The sequence below is a fragment of the Nylanderia fulva genome, unplaced genomic scaffold, assembly GCF_048542155.1.
Source record: "Nylanderia fulva isolate GAGA-0341 unplaced genomic scaffold, ASM4854215v1 Scaffold31, whole genome shotgun sequence".
In the NCBI taxonomy this organism is placed as follows: Eukaryota; Metazoa; Arthropoda; class Insecta; order Hymenoptera; family Formicidae; genus Nylanderia; species Nylanderia fulva.
Genome location: NW_028190379.1, coordinates 1,764,631 through 1,785,979, shown reverse-complemented (window position 1 = coordinate 1,785,979; position 21,349 = coordinate 1,764,631). Strand labels below are relative to the sequence as shown.

General features: G+C 33.4%; 1 protein-coding gene across 5 annotated transcripts in view; it reads right to left on the bottom strand.

The window, feature by feature from the left end:
* Nucleotides 1–1,279: 1,279 nt before the first annotated feature.
* The window catches only part of LOC114933902 (uncharacterized), a 113,506-nt gene continuing 93,436 nt past the window's right edge, over nt 1,280–21,349 (bottom strand). For 2 of the 5 annotated variants that reach the window (XM_029306485.2, XM_029306483.2), the window contains 7 exons: nt 12,254–12,841; nt 10,440–10,662; nt 10,101–10,240; nt 9,634–9,786; nt 8,000–8,180; nt 7,676–7,815; nt 1,280–7,426 (listed from right to left, as the gene is read on the bottom strand). In XM_029306485.2, coding sequence (XP_029162318.1) covers nt 7,161–7,426; nt 7,676–7,815; nt 8,000–8,180; nt 9,634–9,786; nt 10,101–10,240; nt 10,440–10,662; nt 12,254–12,614 — 1,464 coding nt within the window. In that variant the 5' untranslated portion in view covers nt 12,615–12,841 and the 3' untranslated portion in view covers nt 1,280–7,160. Of the gene's footprint in view, nt 7,427–7,675; nt 7,816–7,999; nt 8,181–9,633; nt 9,787–10,100; nt 10,241–10,439; nt 10,663–12,253; nt 12,842–14,196; nt 15,287–16,796; nt 16,881–20,080; nt 20,148–21,349 lie in introns of those variants that run through there. The other 3 variants (XM_029306482.2, XM_029306486.2, XM_029306484.2) reach the window with 3 other exon arrangements.

Sequence of the window (21,349 nt, the reverse complement as noted above, 5' to 3'; positions counted from 1 at the left end):
TTGAAATTAAATCTCAAAATATGAGATTATTTCATATTTAAAATCTTGGCCGTGTCCAAGTAAAAATTTGGTGCCGTGTGCACCGGTATTTATTTCTAACGGAAAATTATTTAGTTTCGTTAGGATAACGCATTGTCATCCGCGATTTGGCTCTTGTTGCCCGTCTTATACGTTAAATTTATATTTATATTACAGAGCCTTGTTAAAACTCTTATATCTATATTTATAGATGCCGAGATTGAGACGCCAGTTCTATACGCTGCAATTTGATGGACACATCCTAATATATATTATCGAATATAGATCGAATCGCAATTTGCATTCGACATTGATTAATATTATCTCTGATGCACCTGTCGATATATGTATTTCGTATTGATCACCGATGCAATATTATTAGAGAAACGAGAAATTATCACATATTCACATTTTAATTAAAAAATCTAACACATCTGTAGGCGTATCTTTTATCGAATATCGAATCGATCAATTAATTATTGATTATTGAAATGTAGGAATGCAGGGGAAGGCCGGATGAATTTAGTTGAATCAGGAAAAGAAGTCAGGTTCGGAAGATATATATATATATATATATATATGTGTTTATTGCGAGTCGAAAACGTCTTCGCTGTCCAAGTCCCGTTTCTATTCTATCTTCCTTCCTGCCGCCTCGATATTAAAGATCTTCTGCCGGTTCGTGAGAGAATGCGTGCTTGTATCTCGATAAAACGCTCCGAAGATGATGTTCTCAACAATGTGTCTGTTACTCAAAATCGCCGGTACTTATACCGCTCCTAATTTTATCCCTTCCCGTCAGGCTCGGGCCAATCGCTAAGCGACAGCTAAACTTTACTCGGATTTTGTTATTCGAACGGTCGCGTCTGTTATTTTCTAAGCCGATCGCTTTCTCTCACTGTCGCACACGGTATAATAAATACAAATAATCAAACCCGAGGACAAAACGACAAGACGCACTCGACAATAACGTGACAACGCGACACGTACAATACATCCTGAAAAATAATAATGATCGCACGCTTACACATCAATATATAAGTACTGTTATGTCATTAAAAATATCAAACATCAAAATATATATATAAAACATATAATTAGAGATTATTAATAAAATATTGATGTTAATAATAGAAAAAAAAAATATTTTTATTAATTTTATTAGAACGTGATTTTTTCATACAATAATTTAACAAAGTAAAAGGCACCGGTGATAACAAATAACAAAGTAAAAGTAAAAGGTACAGGTGATAACGAATAAGCGTTTGCTTATGTCATTTTTTATTCATTTGAAAGTTTCACATATACACGTAATAATCATTAACGATATAATAAACAATGACATATAGACATTAGAATTTGAGTAGACGCCCGAGTCGCGGGTCAATAGGGGAAAAATGCTTCATAATACATAAATCACGCAATAGTTATCATATCATGACAATATATATATGTAACATTATGTATAGACATATACAGACGAAGTTTGTGTACGTGTGTGTCATATAGTATATCATGTAACATCGATATAACATTAGGCGTGATTTAGTCTTGTATGCGTGTGTTCGTTTAGGTATTGTGTTTTATATACGATAGAGTAATACGTATATCTTCACCTAAGAGCATTTACGCCGAGAGATGTAGTTGTTGCATGTATACATTGATTGACAAGAGAGAGAACTAATCTTTCTTTATACGTCTAATTTCACACGGACTTTACTTCTTATATACGTAAGAGTATTACGATCACTTTTTTTTCTTTGTTTTTTTTTCCTTTATTTAAATAGAAGACAGTGAGAAAGAGGGGATGGAATGCTCCGTAAGATTAAAACGTGTTGTGTTCGTGTAATGTCGTGTGTACATGCGTATTGAGTACGTGTTAACACAGATACGAGGTTTCTCGAGTCGTGCGAAGAAGCGACGTGTGAGCGAGCACCGAGGTTACAAAGATATTATCCTTCGATCGATAGTTAGTTAAGCTCCGTTTATCGTTCTTACGCGTGGGTGGGACTGTCGATAATTTCGTTTACACGTCCCATTGACGCACACACACGCGCACATACATACATACACATATATATATATATATATATATATATATATTTGTGTGTACGTGTGTGGTATTATCGTCTTTCTGCGCGCACATACAATATACGCGTCTCTTCAGGGTATCACGCGCTATTAAATGAAGTAAATAGAGGGGCCGGGTGCACCCGTCGGGCGTGCCGGCAACGATCCGACCACATTGTAAGACGCTGTACAAAAATATCCGCTTATAATAATTAGTAATAATAAACGGCGCGCCCGACGAGGCTAGCGCCGTCTCTCATCGATATGTCTCGATATGGTTCTGCGGGCTCGGTGTCCGACGACGTCTGCGATCCTTTCGATGCTGCAACCGCGCTGGACAAGCACGTGGGGCGAGCTGTCACTTTGCAGCACTGGCCGCTCGCGAACTGTCTGGATTTGTAAGAGTGATATTTTTCGCCTCTTGATTTTGCGCAATTATTTGATAAGATATATAGAGCGTGATAGACAATTGTAAGTGCGTTACGCAAATACAGCATTCTTGTGTATACGGTAATTATTTTAACAACGTGTACACCAGCGTAATATTCAGCAGCGAAAGGATTCGACAGTCACGCGAACTGGACGTTCCCGTTTTCGCTCTAAAAGTTGCCTAGAGATATATCCTAACGCGCCTTAAGCCGGAAGTTTTTCGGCGAATTAATTGTGTTATTAAAGGGATTCGGGACTGAAGATACAATTGCCACGACGCTTTTGTTCTATTAATTTAGTAGCAAAAAAAATTAAATTTAGAAATAGGAGAAATACAAAAATATATATATATATATATATATATATATATATATATAAAGAAAATATCGAACAGGGAATAATTGATTACAGATAAATGATCCGAAAGAGATTTTCTCATTAATTATTTTAAATGCATTCTTTATCCACTATAAAAAGTAAAAGAGAGTATATGTGCCAAACTTCCGACTCAGATATAATATATTATGCTACTTTGCTAATTTACTTTCGTGTCTATCAACTTTTTTTTTGTAACTTGCTGCCGTTCACACACTGCCGTCTCTTTTCCCTTTTTTATAATCATAATTGTATATCTTTTAAAATAATATATGCCCGTGAATTATTCGTATGCAGTTATAAAAATATAAAAAAAGTGGGAAATATGGATAGTAGATATGCCTCGTACGGATCCTAAGCTAAATGTAGGGCCTGCAGAGGATCGCATTTGGCGTATCTTTAATTTTTTATTTTCACTTGCTTAAATTTTAATATAGCAGTATATAATCATATAAATATTTTTTTATTTAGAGAAAAAATATTGCGTATATTCAGAATATATATATATGGAAATAAATTTTTTTCAACGTCAGTATATGCCCGGCGGTTTTATATTGTTGTTATTGATATAACTTTTTAGAAAAAACATCTAGTGCGTATATGTATATATAAGAGATATAGGTATATAATATATATCTTTTATGATCGTAATAATGCATAATAATATATATATTATATATAACGTACATATATGTATATATGTATATGTTAACAAATAAATTCTCTTAAATCTCGTACGTTCACGATATGTATACGATCTTTAGTCGTTATAGCTTCGTCAAGCCTTAAATCGACTTAATTAATCAGTTTATCTTACAAGTAGATTGGGCGTATAAATGATATGTGTACGTGTGTATGTGATATCGTCACGCGTTCCTGCCTGCGCATTCGAAAGAGAAGCTTTTATTTTCTAAATATATTTTCGCAAATTAGATATCGCATTGAATCACTCACACTATTTCTTCCGGAGAGTTGATGTAAGATGACCTTGTTACATGAACCTAACTGTTACGAGTAAAATTAACGCGATATATAAACGAGATAAATACAGCATTTCACATGCTATCATCATTGGAATTAAAAGCGCTAAGAAAATTTTTTTCCTTTAAATTATCACCTGTATGAGATCTTAATATTTTATTTTTGTACGTATACAAGTTCTTTTTACTGGATCATCGAAATAATACATTTATCGAATTACAAAAATCCTGACATTTTATGAAAAAGAAATATTTATAACGAAATGTTATTGCAATCGAGTTGTGTTATAAAGTATGAAGTCAAGGATTAAAATATTCTCTGAAATTCTCTTTCGAAAAGCTCGGCTAGACGCGCCAATATAACGCATACAGATGTCCTTAGTATTTCGCCACGTGGCTTCTTACAATAATGCCTTAGGCTTAATTCTACCTTATCCTTATTATATGTATCGAATAGCAAAACACATATTACTTTCCGCGTTAGCACTGTGATCAGCACTACGTCCCTATGAACTCTACAGCGTTTTTCTACGCATCGGTTTCCCTGCTCGATATGTCTTCTCTGAGAAAAGTGTTCGTTACTGGATGCATCGTAGGATGCATTCGCCGAACATTTTTCCAAGCGAAAAACATGCATATAGTTTATATTTCCGTATGTCACGATATCTTTCCGAATATATAAGCATAAATTAATTATTATTTAAAAATATACAGAAGAAAAATATATTTTATACACAAGGAATTACGCGCGCCTCGTGATTGTTCGTCTCGCAAAATCACGTGCGCGTTGCATGCGATGCCTCCTTTTGCAAGATGCAATTTTAGCGCAAACGTATAGCAAAGTAACCGAGTCGTAACGACTCAAACGCAACGAGGCGTTTGAATAACCGCGTTTGTGCTCCACACTTTGACAAGTGTCGGTTTCCTGCTGAGAGCATCGTTGGGAGTATTACGTGTCATCAGTACAGTCATTATCTCATTCCTCGCGCGCGCCCGATCGAGTCTTTGCGAATCGAATTAAGTAAGTATCGGGGCGATCTTAAAATGTTTGCGACTACCGCGTAGAGACATTCCAAAAACGCACGTTACACGAATACTTTTTCTTCGTCATTATTATTTTCGTTCAATCCTCCCACAATATCTAATTAACACACATTTCGTTTTCTGATCACATCATAATTAATGCGCTATAATTAATATTAATTTTAATCAACTATTCATATATATTAAAGTAGATTAAGCAAAAAAATCGAACCTATTTTTTAATTTATATTATATCCGTTCGAATAATTATAAAATTATTGAATAACATAAAAAAAAAAGAATAAACCTAGTAAGCCTGCGAAAAGATCGTGACATACGGAGCACGCGAGCATTATGGAGAACGCCGACTATTTGCAACACCGAACTATATTGTTCAACAGGAACGTATTGATATGTATACGACGAGTGGGCCGGAGTATCCTGCCTATAGGGGCGACCGATTTCCGGCCACTCGAATCCGCTAGTGAGTATACTACGCCTCGCGCCGCGAGATTTAATAACAGATAACCACGAAATAATTGGCAACGATGCTGATATGTAACGTTCCGGTGAAGAAACCTCGCGCGTACCTGGCGGGCGAGAATTCTTCGGTCCACGTGTCGATCGCACTCGCGATCGACGTTCGATCTTAGCGCGATCGCTCGGATCCTGTACTATCGAGTCGCGCGCGAAGGTGAAGTGACATATGTCACATTGCTATGTAGTGTGTATAGGTATACTACTCTGTTGCATATTGTTTTCGCGATAGAGATCTGACAAATTATATATCGAGCAGCGGTGAGGCCGCGTATTTTATCGTATTTTACCGTGCAACTGCGATGGGCGCGATTCGATCGTAAAGCATCTGAGTGCGCTATAAATAACAGTGATATTATCAGAAATAAATCCGCCGTACAGAGCACGTTTAATCTCCTACACTCCGCTCGTCATTTACGTTTAAAAAGTCTAGCCGTGCAGCATTTGTGATTATCATTTCGACAATTGGAAAAGGATTGCTCGTGATACATATTGCGATCTGAAATTATCGCAACGGTTATTTATTTATTTATTTGTTTTTTTTTTTTTTTTTTTTTTAACATGGTTATTGTACTTTCGCGAATTGTTATTCCGCGGGTTTCATCGAGTTAGTTTTTCCAACGAATAAATCTCCGTCTGCTTTTTGTTGCGTACGCTAAAGCATTAAACATTAAAATTAATTCATCTTGCAGCTTTCGGAAGTAATTTAGAAATAGTACGGAGGAGAAATTTAGATATACATCTATCGACTCGATTGAAATCCAAATGTTTCGGCAAACTGACTTTCGCGGGATAAATAATAATGGCGCGTGTACTGGCGATTAAATCGGATCGAACCGACGAAGAATCTTCCGGCGATCCGGATAGGGAAAAATATATTGCGGAAATGCCCGGCAAATATTTCGAAGGAATTTAAAGTACTCAGTTCTCAAGAAAGGTCGATTGTCGCGGTTACCATATATAATATATGATTGTCCATGCGTGATCGCGATCGCATGGACGCGTGTTTGCAACAAAAAAGAAGCAAAACGCGCGATCTGCTACATATATATATATATATATATATATATATATATATATTTATATATATATATATATATATTTATATATATATATATATATATATTTATATATATATATATATATATATATGCTCAATATATCATCTCGCACAACGAAACAGACGTCTGTCTTCGCGTGCCCCTCGAGGAAAATAAAAAAGCGCTTTTCCGAAGGAATCAATCATTCCCGTCACGTCGAGAGCCGTGACGTAATACTTTTCTCGCTTTAATTCGACTCCGATTAAAATCTCCTACGATCCAATCGATCGTGTCGATCTGTCAACTTTTCGCGTCGAGGCTCGCTTATGTCATTTTTATTTTTTTTTTTTTTGATGACAGGCCACATCTCATTATGAGTATATATTAAATTATTGCGCGTATGATGATAAGGTTTCACACTTTAGTCTCTCTACAAAAGGTTCTACGTCTACGACAAGACTATGTTCATCGCGGAATCGTGACACGTCTCCGCTATCGCGTCACGATTACCTCGAAAAGGAAAGATGAAAATTCTGACGAATAAAGGAAACCCATCATGATTCGTGGCGATATCTATTTAGCGGCGCTTAATGCAAACGTTAATTGCTAAATCGTAATCCCGTTAAAACCGTCTCGAAACGAAAAGTCGAAGTGGTATTGCAATCGCGAGAAGTCATCCTGCACCTCGGACTTATACCAAAGCGGTGACGAGAAGGAATATCGGTAACGTCACGTCGACGTACACTTTACATCCGGTCGACGACGAGTATTTACCGGCATTTTTGCCTGCGCAACCCATCCTTTCGAGCGGAATGTTTTGCACGGAGTACTCGCGATGTTCCGAAACCATCGTGCAGACCGTTCGCTTCTTCGACATCATCTCGTCGTCCTTGTCGCGTAGATTTGCGAGCCACGTAGAGTACCATCGCAGGTCGCAGTCGCAAATCAGAGGATTATCTGTGTGAAAGAGAAACGGAAAGGAAAGGAAATAAAATGAATAAAGCTGCGCGCGAAATGTAAATGTGAAGCTTTCAACGCTCGAAACTAAATTTGATGAGTTTGATAAGACGCAATTTTGCTAAAAACAATTTTTCAAGGAAGCAGAAATGAACCTGCGATTTTAGATTATTCAATGATTACTTTCTTCCATCGTCTCGCATAGAACTTGTATTATTTATTGATAGTAAAAGAAACACATAATATTACCTGTTATATCGATGTGACGTAGAGTGTCAACGATACTTTCTGTGACTTCTTCTGAGATATGTGGGAGCTTGTTGTTTTGCAAATTCAAAGTTTCCAGCGAATTAAGATTCTCGAATAGCAAGGGCGGAAGAGTTTTAATCCTGAAAAGAGATTACGATGCAGAATGCACTTTTTATATCTACGTCATAGAAAACTTTTCTTTTTATATTCATGCTAAGAAATTATGGATTATTATATCAAACTGCGCAAGAAATGAATTTCTAATGGATATAATTAATTGATTTAAATGTGACCTAAATTCTACGTGGAAGAAAAAGATATTACATATTTTTCTGTAGATTAAGGAAAGTGATGGAATCTCCGTAGCCCGTGAAAGCGTCCTCCGGAAGTACAGTGATGTTATTTGCCCGCAAATCAAGGTGGCGTAAGCGATGTAAACGTCGTAAAGCGTCACTCGGTACTGAATGCAAATTATTATCTCCCAATCGTAAATATTGCAAATTTTCTGGAATGAAGATTACGAGAATATATTAAAAAATATATTCGAAGAAATATACGTATAAGATTGATCATTTCAAAATTTCGCATTAACTCCCTTATTTATTAGCTTCTTTGTGAAAGAATTAATAGATTCTCTCGTTTGATGTAAAATGAATAATGTAATTAAAACGCAGTTGTGCAAGAGTATGAAACATAGATATTAGAATGAGTGAGACAGCAATCTGATTCGCAGAGATAGCTTCGTTACGTGAGAAACATCAATAATAATCTTCGAGAGTTGCGACACGCTCAAACGAACTTCTTTCGATTGTAGTTATAATCAAATCAAGCTATACCCGTAACAGCAAATATATAATCAATTGAGAAAAATTTACGGAAGTATGAATCAAGTACTTTAATCAAAAGCTCTAATTGGATCTGTCGTCATAACGAAATAATACGTGATTGAAAAGTTCTAAGTAAAAAAATTGTTTCTACTTTTTAATGAGTATTTAAAAAATTAAACACAAAAAAATTATATTAATTTTTTGTAATATATATATACATATATGATTTAAAATGTGTGTATGTGTATGCGTGTCCCAAATATCAAATATTCTAATGTGAATAAAATGATATTTATTACGTGATTTGAATCTTTTATAAAAAAATTTTAAAAGATAAAAATATATGATGATACGATATTTTTGATGGGAATATAATATTTCGGTATATCAAATATAAAGGAGATATTTATAGAATTCATTTAAATAATATTCAATTTATAAAATTTGTTTATATAATAAAGTTCCAATCAAATAATTTGTCCTATTGATCGTAAAGCTGGCAATATGTTGCTCGACTGAATCGTCGAAAATGTCAATACTGTTCGCTCGCGTGGAATATGGCTTTGTCGAAATACTATCTTGATATTCGAATTCACGTTTATAGGATGTAGCAAGATGAAGGGTTGTTTGTAAAGTGTCGTTTGCTCGTTTATATATCTACACCCAAAGGGAACCGATTGCATCGCCGGCGAGCAGTCGTGGCATGCAGTAAATTTAAATGCTAAGCAGTTGCGACGTCTGAAACGATAAATAAAGTAGAACGTGATCTGCAAAGACCGCGAGAATTTTATGGTAAAGTAAACATAAGACCGTCGCAAATTCCGCGACCGTATTGAAATCGAGTATCGAAACACTTTTATCGAGACATGTTGTGTATATACGTATACAATTTAAACTGTTTGATAAATATAAATAAAATATGACGTCAGTTATATATATATTTTTTTTTTACATGTAATAGAGATCTTTTTTGCAATAATTTATTATATATATCAAACTGTTTGTTGAATTCTTTACTGTTTTATTTAATTAAAAACTTAAACAACATTACGACAATATAAACATTTTTAATCCTCTGTTACATCTGTGGTTAATAGATTAAATAGCTATTTAAATTATAATTACAATTACCTTCTAGACCGATGAATGCATTGGGATCCACGTGAGTAATTTGATTTCCGTCAAGTTCCAAAGAGTTTAATTGCGTCAAGTGGGAGAATACACGCGCCGGGACTTCGCGAAGGTGATTGTGCGCCAATCCTAATGAATCGAGTGCTTTCAATCCTGAAAGGGCAAAACGTTTATCGATGAGTCCATTTCATTTTAATTGTATGAAATGCCCACACACGTTTAATTAAAGTTGTTTCATTTACAAGTGTATAATAGATTTAAAAAAATTATTATTTAATTTAAAAAAATTATTATTGAAAATTAAAATTGTTGCGCAAAAAAGGGATCAGAGGGAAGCTGAATTGGTTTTAAAAATGTATTACACGTGTGTTTAAGATATTACGTACGTTTCGAAATAAGTCGCATACATAGATGCATTAAAAAAAAAATCTTATAGAATAGAATCTTGCAGAAGTTATCGACTTTACCTTCGAAATCACCTTCTTCTACGGTTGATATACGATTTTCTTGCAATTCTAATTTCTTTAACAAATCTAACGAATTTAAAGCTTGAGTTGGGATCCTCGTAAGTTCGTTTCCACCTAAATTAAGCCTCTTGAGTCTCCGGCTAGAAACATTTTTAGATTTAAAATAGTTTTTATTTTCTAATAAATAATTAGAGACTGAAATATTAGCCCTTTATTTTGAATTCAATGAATTATTTTATTAACTATTAATTAAGTAAATATAATTAAAATTTTTTTACTTTATTGAACAAAAGAGTTCTTTGATTCTTTTGCAATGTTATTGTCAGCAGAAAAACTTACTTATCAAGTCCTTTGAATGCATCTGGCTCTATACTAGATATCTTGTTTTCGTAAAGCGTTAGGATTTCAAGTGTATCGAGACCTTCAAAAGCCTTGTTGTGAATGGCTGTGATTTTGTTACGATTTAAATTCAAAATCAGAAGATGGTGAAGATCTCGTAACGCGACAGTTGGGACGCTAGTTAGCGAATTTTGGGAAAGATCCAGCTGTGTCAATTCCGTTCCTGTAAGGAAGTGAATTATTCAATATTTTGCGTTTGCGTTTGCATTTGTAGTTAATTGTATAAATTTCAATTTCATTGTTTTCAAAGCATTCTCATATTTAATCATTCAAATTTAGGATATATATCTTTTTTACTTAATCTTATCTGATATAAATTTCAAATTGTGGCATTGTTGTAAATAATTTCGAAAAAATACTGATATACAAAAACATAGTTAGTCTGCAATTTATAATTTTTTTATTTCAAAGAGAAAAATATTTGTAGTTTACAGATATACGCAAGAACGAAAATAATTTAGCAAGATTACTTCGCGAAAATTAGTAAATGTTTTTTTTTCTCTTTTTGCGAGAACATTGGCGCTGACTAATGATATGAAGACTTTTTCGAATATCCTTTCTGTTTTATAAAACAGTTAACTCGCGGTGAAACTCGGAATACAAAGTCAGAGCCCCATATATTTAATGCACTTTTGTCTTAATGCGGCCGAGCGATGTCGCGCAGAGATGCCTTGCAGCGCTGCATTCTCATTAAGGATCTCCGTATGCTGTGGCCACGCGATGCAGTTATCTTTACGTATCTCGACTATACGGCAGGTGTAAAAAGAACGTATTTTCCAGTCCCTTACAGTAATTTATTCCGAATCTGCATGGCCGCAAACGCGGTACTGGCGGTTTATTGAGTCCCAGAGCTAGGTAAGAAATTTAAAGGCGGGATTAAATTTGCAGTCGACTTTAACGCGGGCCTCGCGTGAGAGCCTGAGTGCCTCCATGTTGGCTTTAATATATATAAAAAAAAAAAAAACTGATCTTAAATCTTTGAAATTCTTTTGACGCCAGAGGATAGCTGCTGTTCTGCGCTGTAAAAAAAAGTTATGTTACACGAAGTGTGTACCACGGAGCTTTTTTCATCACTCCATGTTGGCAGCGACATGCCTCGAAATTGCGGTATTGAATATTTTGTTGATATGCAGGCACATTTAATTAAGGAATTACTTTTTTTTTTATTACGAAGGTATTTTGAATATGATTTTAAAGAATATTTACATATAACATATATGAATTGAATTATTTAGAAAATTATAATTAAATTTTATAATTAATTTAATAAAATTTTTAAAGTTAACAATTTAAATGCTCAAACATTTAGAATTGAGCTTGTTGCGCAGTAACTGTATAAAACTGTATAAAAATTGTTATATTATGCTAAAATGATTATTAAACTATTCATAATTCATTATATTTGGAAATTAAATAAGAAAATGCAAATGCGATTAATTCACGTTAGTCACGATCATTAATTAGGTTTAAAGATATTTTATTTTGAATTTTATTTACTTTTGTATTTTAATTAACAAAATTACGATTTCATTCCATTAAAATATAACTTGTGTAGCTTTCTATTTTATATATTCAAAACTTTTCTTTCTGTAAAGAGATCAAACAACTCGCGTCTCAATACACATCTCGTATTTCTACTCTCTAATTAATATTCTTACCTTCGTCGCTGAATAAATGATTAATATAATAAAATAAATATAATAAATGATTAATATAATAAAATAATATAATATAATAAAACAAAACACACCTACCCAAAGAACTAAGGGAGGATTCCTCGAGCACCGCGAGGCTACTATTGTGGATAGTGAGGTGGCGTATGTCGAGCCCAAGAAACACGTATCCCTGCAACTTGGGCAGGTTGTTGTGCCTAAGCCTAAGATAGAATATCACGAGGTTCGGTCTACTCTTGAGCAAGGACATGGCCTTGCTGATATGTTGCATGTCGGTGATCTCGCACACAATGTCCAGGCCGGATTTCTTCATGCTGCAGTAACAGGGCGTGATGTCGTTGTGGTTCGGACAGACCTGGGATATTTGGGCCAGACCCGTCGCTAGAACGAGACAGAGCAACCACACCAGCCGCCACACATCTCGCAGACCGTGCTCCCTCATTTTTCGTACGACTCCACACTTGTCTCCCCACGTGACTTTGTCACAATAGCCGAGCCTTTCCTCTCTGTTCGGTCTCCCTCGCGTTCACTCGCGCTTTCTGTCGCGCCTCGTTACTCCAATCTTTCCCTCGCGCCGTCTCCGTTCCTGTACCTGCAGCCTTAGCTACTTAGCCTCTGCTCTTCTCATATCCATTGTTCGCTCTGCCACGGTGTATCAGTACACCGAGTCTGCAAGCAAACGAAAGCTCAATAAGTTCCCCTCGTTTATGGAAAGGAGGTAGAGGAAACATGACAGGGAGAATCTAATTTATCGAGAACAGGGGAAAGTTAATACCTGAATATACATCGCGCGTTATCAAATAACATTCTGCTAATAAGGGCTAAAAGAGGGAAAATGTAGCATCTGGTTTATACAGAGTTGACTTTAATTTTTAACAGCAGTATTTTAAGAGAATTATATTTCTAGTGTATTTTTTTTTTTTAATCATTGTGGAAGTAATAAGGTATAAAAAATGTACGTATGTATTATCTTTTTCTAAAAATTATTTATTTATTAATATATGCGAAAAATATATATGCCAGCATGGCGTAAAATCGTTACTAAAATAGGACAATGTTACCTTCTATTTAAAAGTGCCTTTTTTTATTATTTCAAAGTTAAAAGAGTACAATTTTTGATTTTATATTTTTATTACTAATCTATTTTATTTTTAAAAATTCATTATTTAATTAATATAATAATAATTATTATTAGAATCAACTAGTTGCGTGTTCTTCTGCTTTGCTGCCTTTGCTGTTCGTTCGATTGAACTTCACCAATAGCAACAAACTACTGCGACAGAAATGGTATGCTGCACATGAAATGGTACCTTAATGTTGAGTTAATCATTATGTAGTTTGTGCAGATAATCGGAAATTTATCGGAATTATTGTTAGCACAGAATAACACATTTTAAGCCTGACAACGCAATAATAATATATGCGAATACTAATCCGATCGTGGTACAACGAAAATGTCCGTATACTTGCATAATGATGAACTCATCGTCAAATACGGTAACTGCGCAAAACTTTTACACATGGATATTAACAACTACGGGCATTAAATTTTCTATTAATGTTACAACACTGTTAAAATACTGTAGTAATAAAATCTGTAGAGATTCGGCGCGTTAAAAAGTTACTCTTCACGTTACATTTTCCTGCAAACTCTCAAAAATGTATATAGAATATTAAGAAGAATGTATTTTCCGACAAATCAAATTTCTTTGCATTCAGAATTTAAACTCCAGAGTTAATGACAAAATTATTTTATCGCGATTAAAATATGTAAATTGCGATTCTATTAATTAGTATAAATCTTCACGTTTTATTTTGTAATTAATTTTTACTTGACAAAGAATTTTATTTTAAGTCCAACCACAAAGATATTTAGAATTCTATTAAGAATTAAAAATTTGCTGAGAAATGACGATTATATTTTTAGTCAATTTTATATATATATATATATATATATATATATATATATATATATATATATATACGACGTAATACGCAAAATTGTTCTATCAATTTGCACATACCGAGCCATGCGGCGGATGTCGTATTTTCTTCTAGCTCGTAATACACTCAACGGAAGACGTAAAATGGAGTGATGACGTGCGTTCGCGTGATCACTAGGCATCGCTTTCGATGTCACTGCATTTATGACAGTTCAATCGATCGGCTGGTCGCAAAAATGCGCGAATTTTTTATTTTATTTTATTCAACACTCTCACATTTTTATTCTCGTTGCGCAACAAGTATACGTTCAAACGAACGTATATGTAGACACAGTTCGCGTTTTGTCCTTGAGAAATTCCTCAGCCCGTAAAGCGAACGTTTCGTCGCATCTCTCGCAACAAGAAATCGAATCGATTTAATCACTTCACATGCACGCAGCGACGCGACGTTATCGAAATCACTCTCCCGACGCGATGGTATCGTGAGCGAACCTCGAACCACAACTAATCCCGATCCCGTGGAACGAATACGCCATCATTATAGTCGCAGCTCACGATCCCATATCGATTTATTTTTCCGATAAACACCTCTCATCGCGCGATATCCATCTATACGCGACCGCAAACTCGATCTAGAAAATCAACGCGCGCGCGCGAACCGAGCTTCCGCTACACCATTCAACGGAGTAATCACTCACTGCTTCTCCATTTAATAGTAATATCCGTGCGTCGCATCTATATACCTGGGCGGAATTGCGCCGCGAAAATCGTGCTGGACTGGTCGCGCTACGTCATACCCACGGTATCATTTTTGAAACGACGATCGATCAGAAGGACGGTATCGCGGAATTGATATCCAGTTGGTTTTCCCAGAAAGAGGACACGTCAATCCGGACGCGCGTATTTACGTCGTCGATATATCCGACACGGATCTATCCCCTTTAATACGAAGTTACGCAGGCGCGATCCCGGCGTGACCCCGGAAGCTGATGGACTCTCTCGAAGGGCTCCAGGTGTAAATGGAACTATGGTACTGTCGATGTCGATAGCGAGACCGTCACTAAAGACTAAGGACTTTTGGTCTCTTCGGAGCGAAGGCGTCACAGTTCGTAGAGCTCGCTCGTGTCAGTGCTGCGTTGACCTGCGTGTCCGTTGACGTTATCATTGCTCGACTGATAGGCCGCTTCCGGCACATAAGGATCATGAGATCGCGAGAGTATATCGGCCACACTACGTCACAGTTGCTCTCGTTGCTCGATCGGCGGGCATTTATATAGTATAAATTTATTACCTTTAATTTCCAATTAAAAAATTTAATTTAAAATTAATATAAATAATTTGAACTTTTTTTTTCTTTTTTATATGTATTATTATTTCTAATTATATTATTAAATTTCTTAATTTCAATTAAATCTTTTAAAAATCGAGAAAAAACATCCCCTTTTGAATGTGGTTTTGATTCTTTATCAAATTCTCGAATTCCATTTAGAATTCAATCTTTTATTATTAGATTAATTTTTTTAATTTTTGATATTAAAATTACTATATTAATTCCATTAATTTATATATTTTTTTATATAAAAAAAATCATAATTTTTTCTTCATTCTTATTTTTATTTATTTTAATTTTTGGTTTAATAATTGAATATCTTGAACAATCTTTAGATTGAAAAATTTAATTTTTTTTATATTATATATAAGAGCGAGTGTTTTTCGTGCAAATAATTTTGTGATTGCGAAGGAAAAGAAAGAGCACACGCAGAGCTCGTAATGGAAAATCCAATATCTTGATTTATGACTTTTGAGGAGGCATCATAACGCTAATGTCTCGCTTTAATGTTTCTTCTCGTTTTGCCTTTCTTTAGTCGTATTTGGTTTCTTTTTAAGCAGACTCTTAGAGTATGGAAAATTAAAACGTAAAGTGTAACGTATAGTATATATATATATATGTATGTATGTGTAGACACACTTCTTTGTTAACGTTTTCGTTATTTTTAATGACATCATTTTGCAGATTATACTTGAAATATGATATTGTTTACTCATTTTTTTAATGCCTTTAGGATGTAACTACGATGACATAGATAGTTGTAGAAGGGTAGAAATATAAAAGGATGACATAATAAAAACAAAGAACGAATTATTGCAATACCTATTTATTTTAGAATGTAAAGTTCTCTGAATATTTTGTATTTTTTGTGTAGAAAAATTTACACAAGTACATTTTATATATGAGCTTTTTTAACTTGATAAACTAAGCGAATGAATGTCAGGATGAATTTATACTCGGAAAATATAAAGTTTTAATACAAGTGTCATATATACAAAATGAATAAATTTATATGAGCTCTGGTTCTAAAAAATGTATATATCCAATGACTATCACTTTATACATATATTCTAAATTCTGACTATGCAACTTTTATTTTTGCATTTATAATAACTTTACAATTTTGTTTAATTTTCAAATATACAATATTAAATAGATTAAGTATATTAATATATATTAAGTGTGTTTTTACACTTTTTATATATTATTTATCATATATTTATACATTCAATTATTTATTACGTATATTTAAATTACATTTTTTTATCATGAAACAAAAATATATGTATAATCATAAAGTGAAGTAAGTAAAATAAAGATCAAGCATCAATTTTGTCTGTCGAAATCTTACTTTCAAGTTAATCAAGGTAGCATAAATCGCCTTAGAACTGGATGATCGGTTCCATTCGTTATCTGCAGACAATCCGTTTTCGATCTATCAAATAATGTAATTACGAATGGTTAAGATAACTTTTGCGATCGAAAGATGAAGAAAGATGCATTATTACGTATTCCTTTCCGAAGATACTCTTCTAGGAGATTTGAAATCGAGATGAAGGATATTGCTCGACCGCTAATTAAGTTCGGTAGTGAGTTACGTTCGCGGAAAAGAAGATTCAATTGGGAAAGTATTAAGGGCTTTCAGCTTCCGCCGCTGATTTCTTTCAAGAGTGTCGCTTCCACGTAATATCTGTGATTTAAGTCCCATTCTTGTTTAGCGCAATGAGCGTAAAATACGGAAAGTTAACGGTATGCTAGAGCCGAGAATTAATTCGAGGAATTTATCATTTTTACAACGAAATGTTCGCATAAAGGCAAGAGAAGCGACGAGAGAATTAATATCGGAGATGTGCTGGCGGGATAAAGTGCTGAGCAATAATTCTTGTTTCGCGAATTTTTTTTTTAATCTTAAAACAATAATTACACATACATACCTCTTGGAATCATTAAAAAAAAATTTTATTTGCATATTTAATATATAACAAAAATAATACTAAATATTACAAAAAAAAAAAACAAAAAATAAGAAACAAACAAAATTAATCATGCTCTGAAAAAAAATTCTACGAATGCCCATGCATACGAACTAAGGATTTGTTTCAAAATATATCACGTTATGGAATGAATTTGACGTGTAATGCTTTTTTACCGCCGCGCTTTCACAAAGCACGAATTTGCGAAACATTGGGATTAATGCGGACACGAGAACTGTAATTAGCATACTATCGAATGTTTGAACGAGGTGCGATTCCCTTCTGTCAAGCGTTTGACGTCGCCCAAATCGATTCGTCTTCGCTTACTCAGCAATAGCTCGCCCCGTTTTGTTTGCACGACGGTTGGCGTAGAATAAATTGTACAATCTAGCGAGCGAGCGAGAGAGACGAGAAGCACTCTATTAAATTGAATGACGTCGACACTTCGATAACGTTGTTCGAATACGCTTGCGGCAGACGCTCTTTTTTCATTTTCCGTACCGGCATGCTTACGTGATTGACTTTCGTTCCGTAGAAAAAGAAGGAGAGAGAAACCGTGAAATTAGATTTGTTGGAAAACACATGTTCTCATTCTAAAAGAAAAGTATAAGTATAAGTTCGCGTAATCGCGTTGTTTCTCAAATATCCTTTTGTGTGTGTTTGTATGGATGACATATTAAAGAATATTTATTTTTAATTCGCGATTGATATAGAACAAGTGTCTGATTTATAAACATGTTTGCCATTTCGTTGAATTGTGATTAAATTATATCATGCTTTATCTTACAGACTCGAGTAAACGTTCTTCTTTTAGTTTAATTGTAGCAGTACTATATATATTCGCAGAAAATTATATATAATTTTTATTTTAGCAATTATATATATATATATATATATATATATATATATTAAATGTATATTATATATTTAAATATCAATACGTGATATCAATACGTGATATCAATACGCATATTATTGGACTCTGGTGATACAGTGAAAAGAGTAAAAGCAAGTTGCATCATTTTGCGTTTTGCGATATGTTCAACGATTACAAAATATTTATCTGCATCCCCGTAACTTTACATTTATGTTTTCACATGTTGTGACTCGATCGCGTTTCCGATTTCATTATATTATCTTGCGATAATCCGCGCATAACGCGAATATTATCTTTCTGCCAAATCAAAACAAGATGTTTTGCCTCCAATTAAAATCAGCGATTCGTTTCGTATTGAAATTCTTGGGATATGACCTTAATCTTTAGCGCCCTTCGACATTAAAATACGACGAGCTTATTACGCTTATTAGCATACATTGCATATATAATTAGTATAAGCATTAGGTGATGCACGCAACGAGATATGTATATCGACATATGTATTTATGTAGAATTGATAGCACATCATGCATAAGATTAATGTGCATTATGACGGACGAAATCAAATAATCACCCTTTTTATATTTTAATTTTTTGTGTTTGCATATACAATGTGTGTGCGTACTAACAATAAAACGAGAAAAATTATGTCATATATAGGAGTACATTTTATAAATATTTTTTTAAATTGCAAAACAATATAAATTATTATATAAATACATTTTTTAAATAATAATGCTAACAAATAAAAGAACAGTAACGTTTGTCAAATAAATATATAGAATTTAGTATCTTTAAAATCCATATATGACGCTTTTGCGTGAGTTTCGCATTGATTGCTTTACTATAAGTTTTACTTGAATCAAATGTTTGAATAAAAAAGAAGAATAACATTATTTGACGTATTAATGTTTTCATTACTTTATATTTTAATTGAATTTTTACTGAATATATTTAAATTTCAAATTGTATTTTCAATTAAAACTTAATACTTTTCAAATTTTAGAACACTATACAATTTCAATGATAACTTATTAAATATTACGAGGCCTTATAAAACGAGCAATAAAAAATTATTTTAATTTAAAAAACCAATTACAAACGTTTCGAACTATACTTAGTCTTCTTCAGTGCGCAATAAAACGATAATAATAAATAAAAAAATATAAAAATAAATAAAAATTCTAATAAAAAGTCGCAATACAAAGTCAAAATAAATTAGATAATTAAGTCAAAATTAAAAGGCGAAATACATTAACAATAAATTGAAATTATTAAAAATAGTTTAACACGAAAAGTTCCAATTAGAAGCAGAAATCGAATTAAAATAATTCGACTTTTTATTATAGAATTTTTATTTATTTTTATATTTTTTTATTTATTATTATTGTTTTATTGCGCACTGAAGAAGACTAAGTATAGTTCGAAACGTTTGTAATTGGTTTTTTAAATTAAAATTTTTCCAAGTTTTATAATAATTTTTTATTGCTCGTTTCACATGGCTTCGTAATATTTAATAAGTTATCATTGTGTTTGTTTCCATACGAGCTTGAGCATTGTTACAGATTAGGTGATTTTGTATTATTTTTTCACTATACAATTTGTTCACAAACTTTGTAAGAAGGAAAGAAAATGGATTAGAACTTTATAGCATTAAAAAAAGAAAAAAGTATATATATAAAAAAGCATAAATAGTGATAAAAGTAGAAATAAGAGGAACAGAGATTAAGAGATATTAGAAATCACATAACATTACAGATATTTTATATTTACTTATTCACTTACCAATTCACAATGAACAATAGCTATTATATAATCCCGTCTGAATTTCCGAATACTCTCGTATGAAGAACTCTCTTACTATTAAATTTGTCGCCATATGATACATGCTTTTATACTAATCCTTATGTAACTATACACGCAGTTACAATTAAAATGATACTGCATATCTCTTTCACATATATATACACACACACATAGCACATTTATTTATATCTTTGTTATGTCCATGATAATCTTTGATATCGTTGAATATATTCTACTAGTTTTTCCTTTATCATTTTAACAAATGTTATCACATAAAAACATTACTATTAAAAGTAAAATTTATTTGTGCTCAGATATGAATACTTATTTTGATTTATTAATTTGCAAGAAATTAGAAATTCGAAAAATTATCAAATAACGATATACATAAGACATTAATTTTACAATTAACTAATATGTGAAATAAATATCATTCAACAAGATATTGCATTTGATGAGATTCGAACATTAGAATATCTGGCCTTGATTGGATATTTGCATAAATCTTTTATGTATGACGCATAGGCTTTAAGCCATGCAAAAAGAATGTTCCGCGAGTTCGCAATGTTCTTAGTTTGCGAAATTATTTCCGGAATGATTTGTTAGAGTCCGTTTTCTCGGTCGTGAAATGAAAAAGACAAGTGTACTGTGTTTTTCTATCTCCTCTCTCGCGCGGTTATTTCTTTCCTTTTATTTATTTTTTTTCAAGAGGAAAAAGAACGACAAAGTGGGTTGCGTTGTCTCTTAAATCGTTAAACTTTCGTGTGCTGCTCCGCAAATGCTCTTGACTCCGCGTTATAGATGTACGACTTTTACAAACAAGATTTCGTTCATAATTGAAGCGCTTCGAAATTTCTGCAAAAAAAAAAAAAAAAGCAAAAAGTTGTTTTCTTCGCGCGATATACAATTCGGGCATTATTGTCACGATCAAAAAGACTTCGGATAATGCTAGCGCGAATCCTGCAGAGATTCCTTTAAATTTAAATCGCTGACTTTTCACACATGCATCGCGCGCGAGATGCTGAACGGCAAATTGAAATTTTCCGAAAACGTATCCGCCTGCGGCCTAAGCAGATTACGTACAGAAGATTATTGGCTCAGGCTCCCTTTACACATGGGAAATACGTTATTTGCATTTCCCTTAGCGAATACGCTCGCCATTTCTAGTTCTAATTATAACCCGACTCGCCAGTGTATTAATGCAGGGATTATATTTGCGCGAATTGATCAATTTGCAAGGGTTGCATT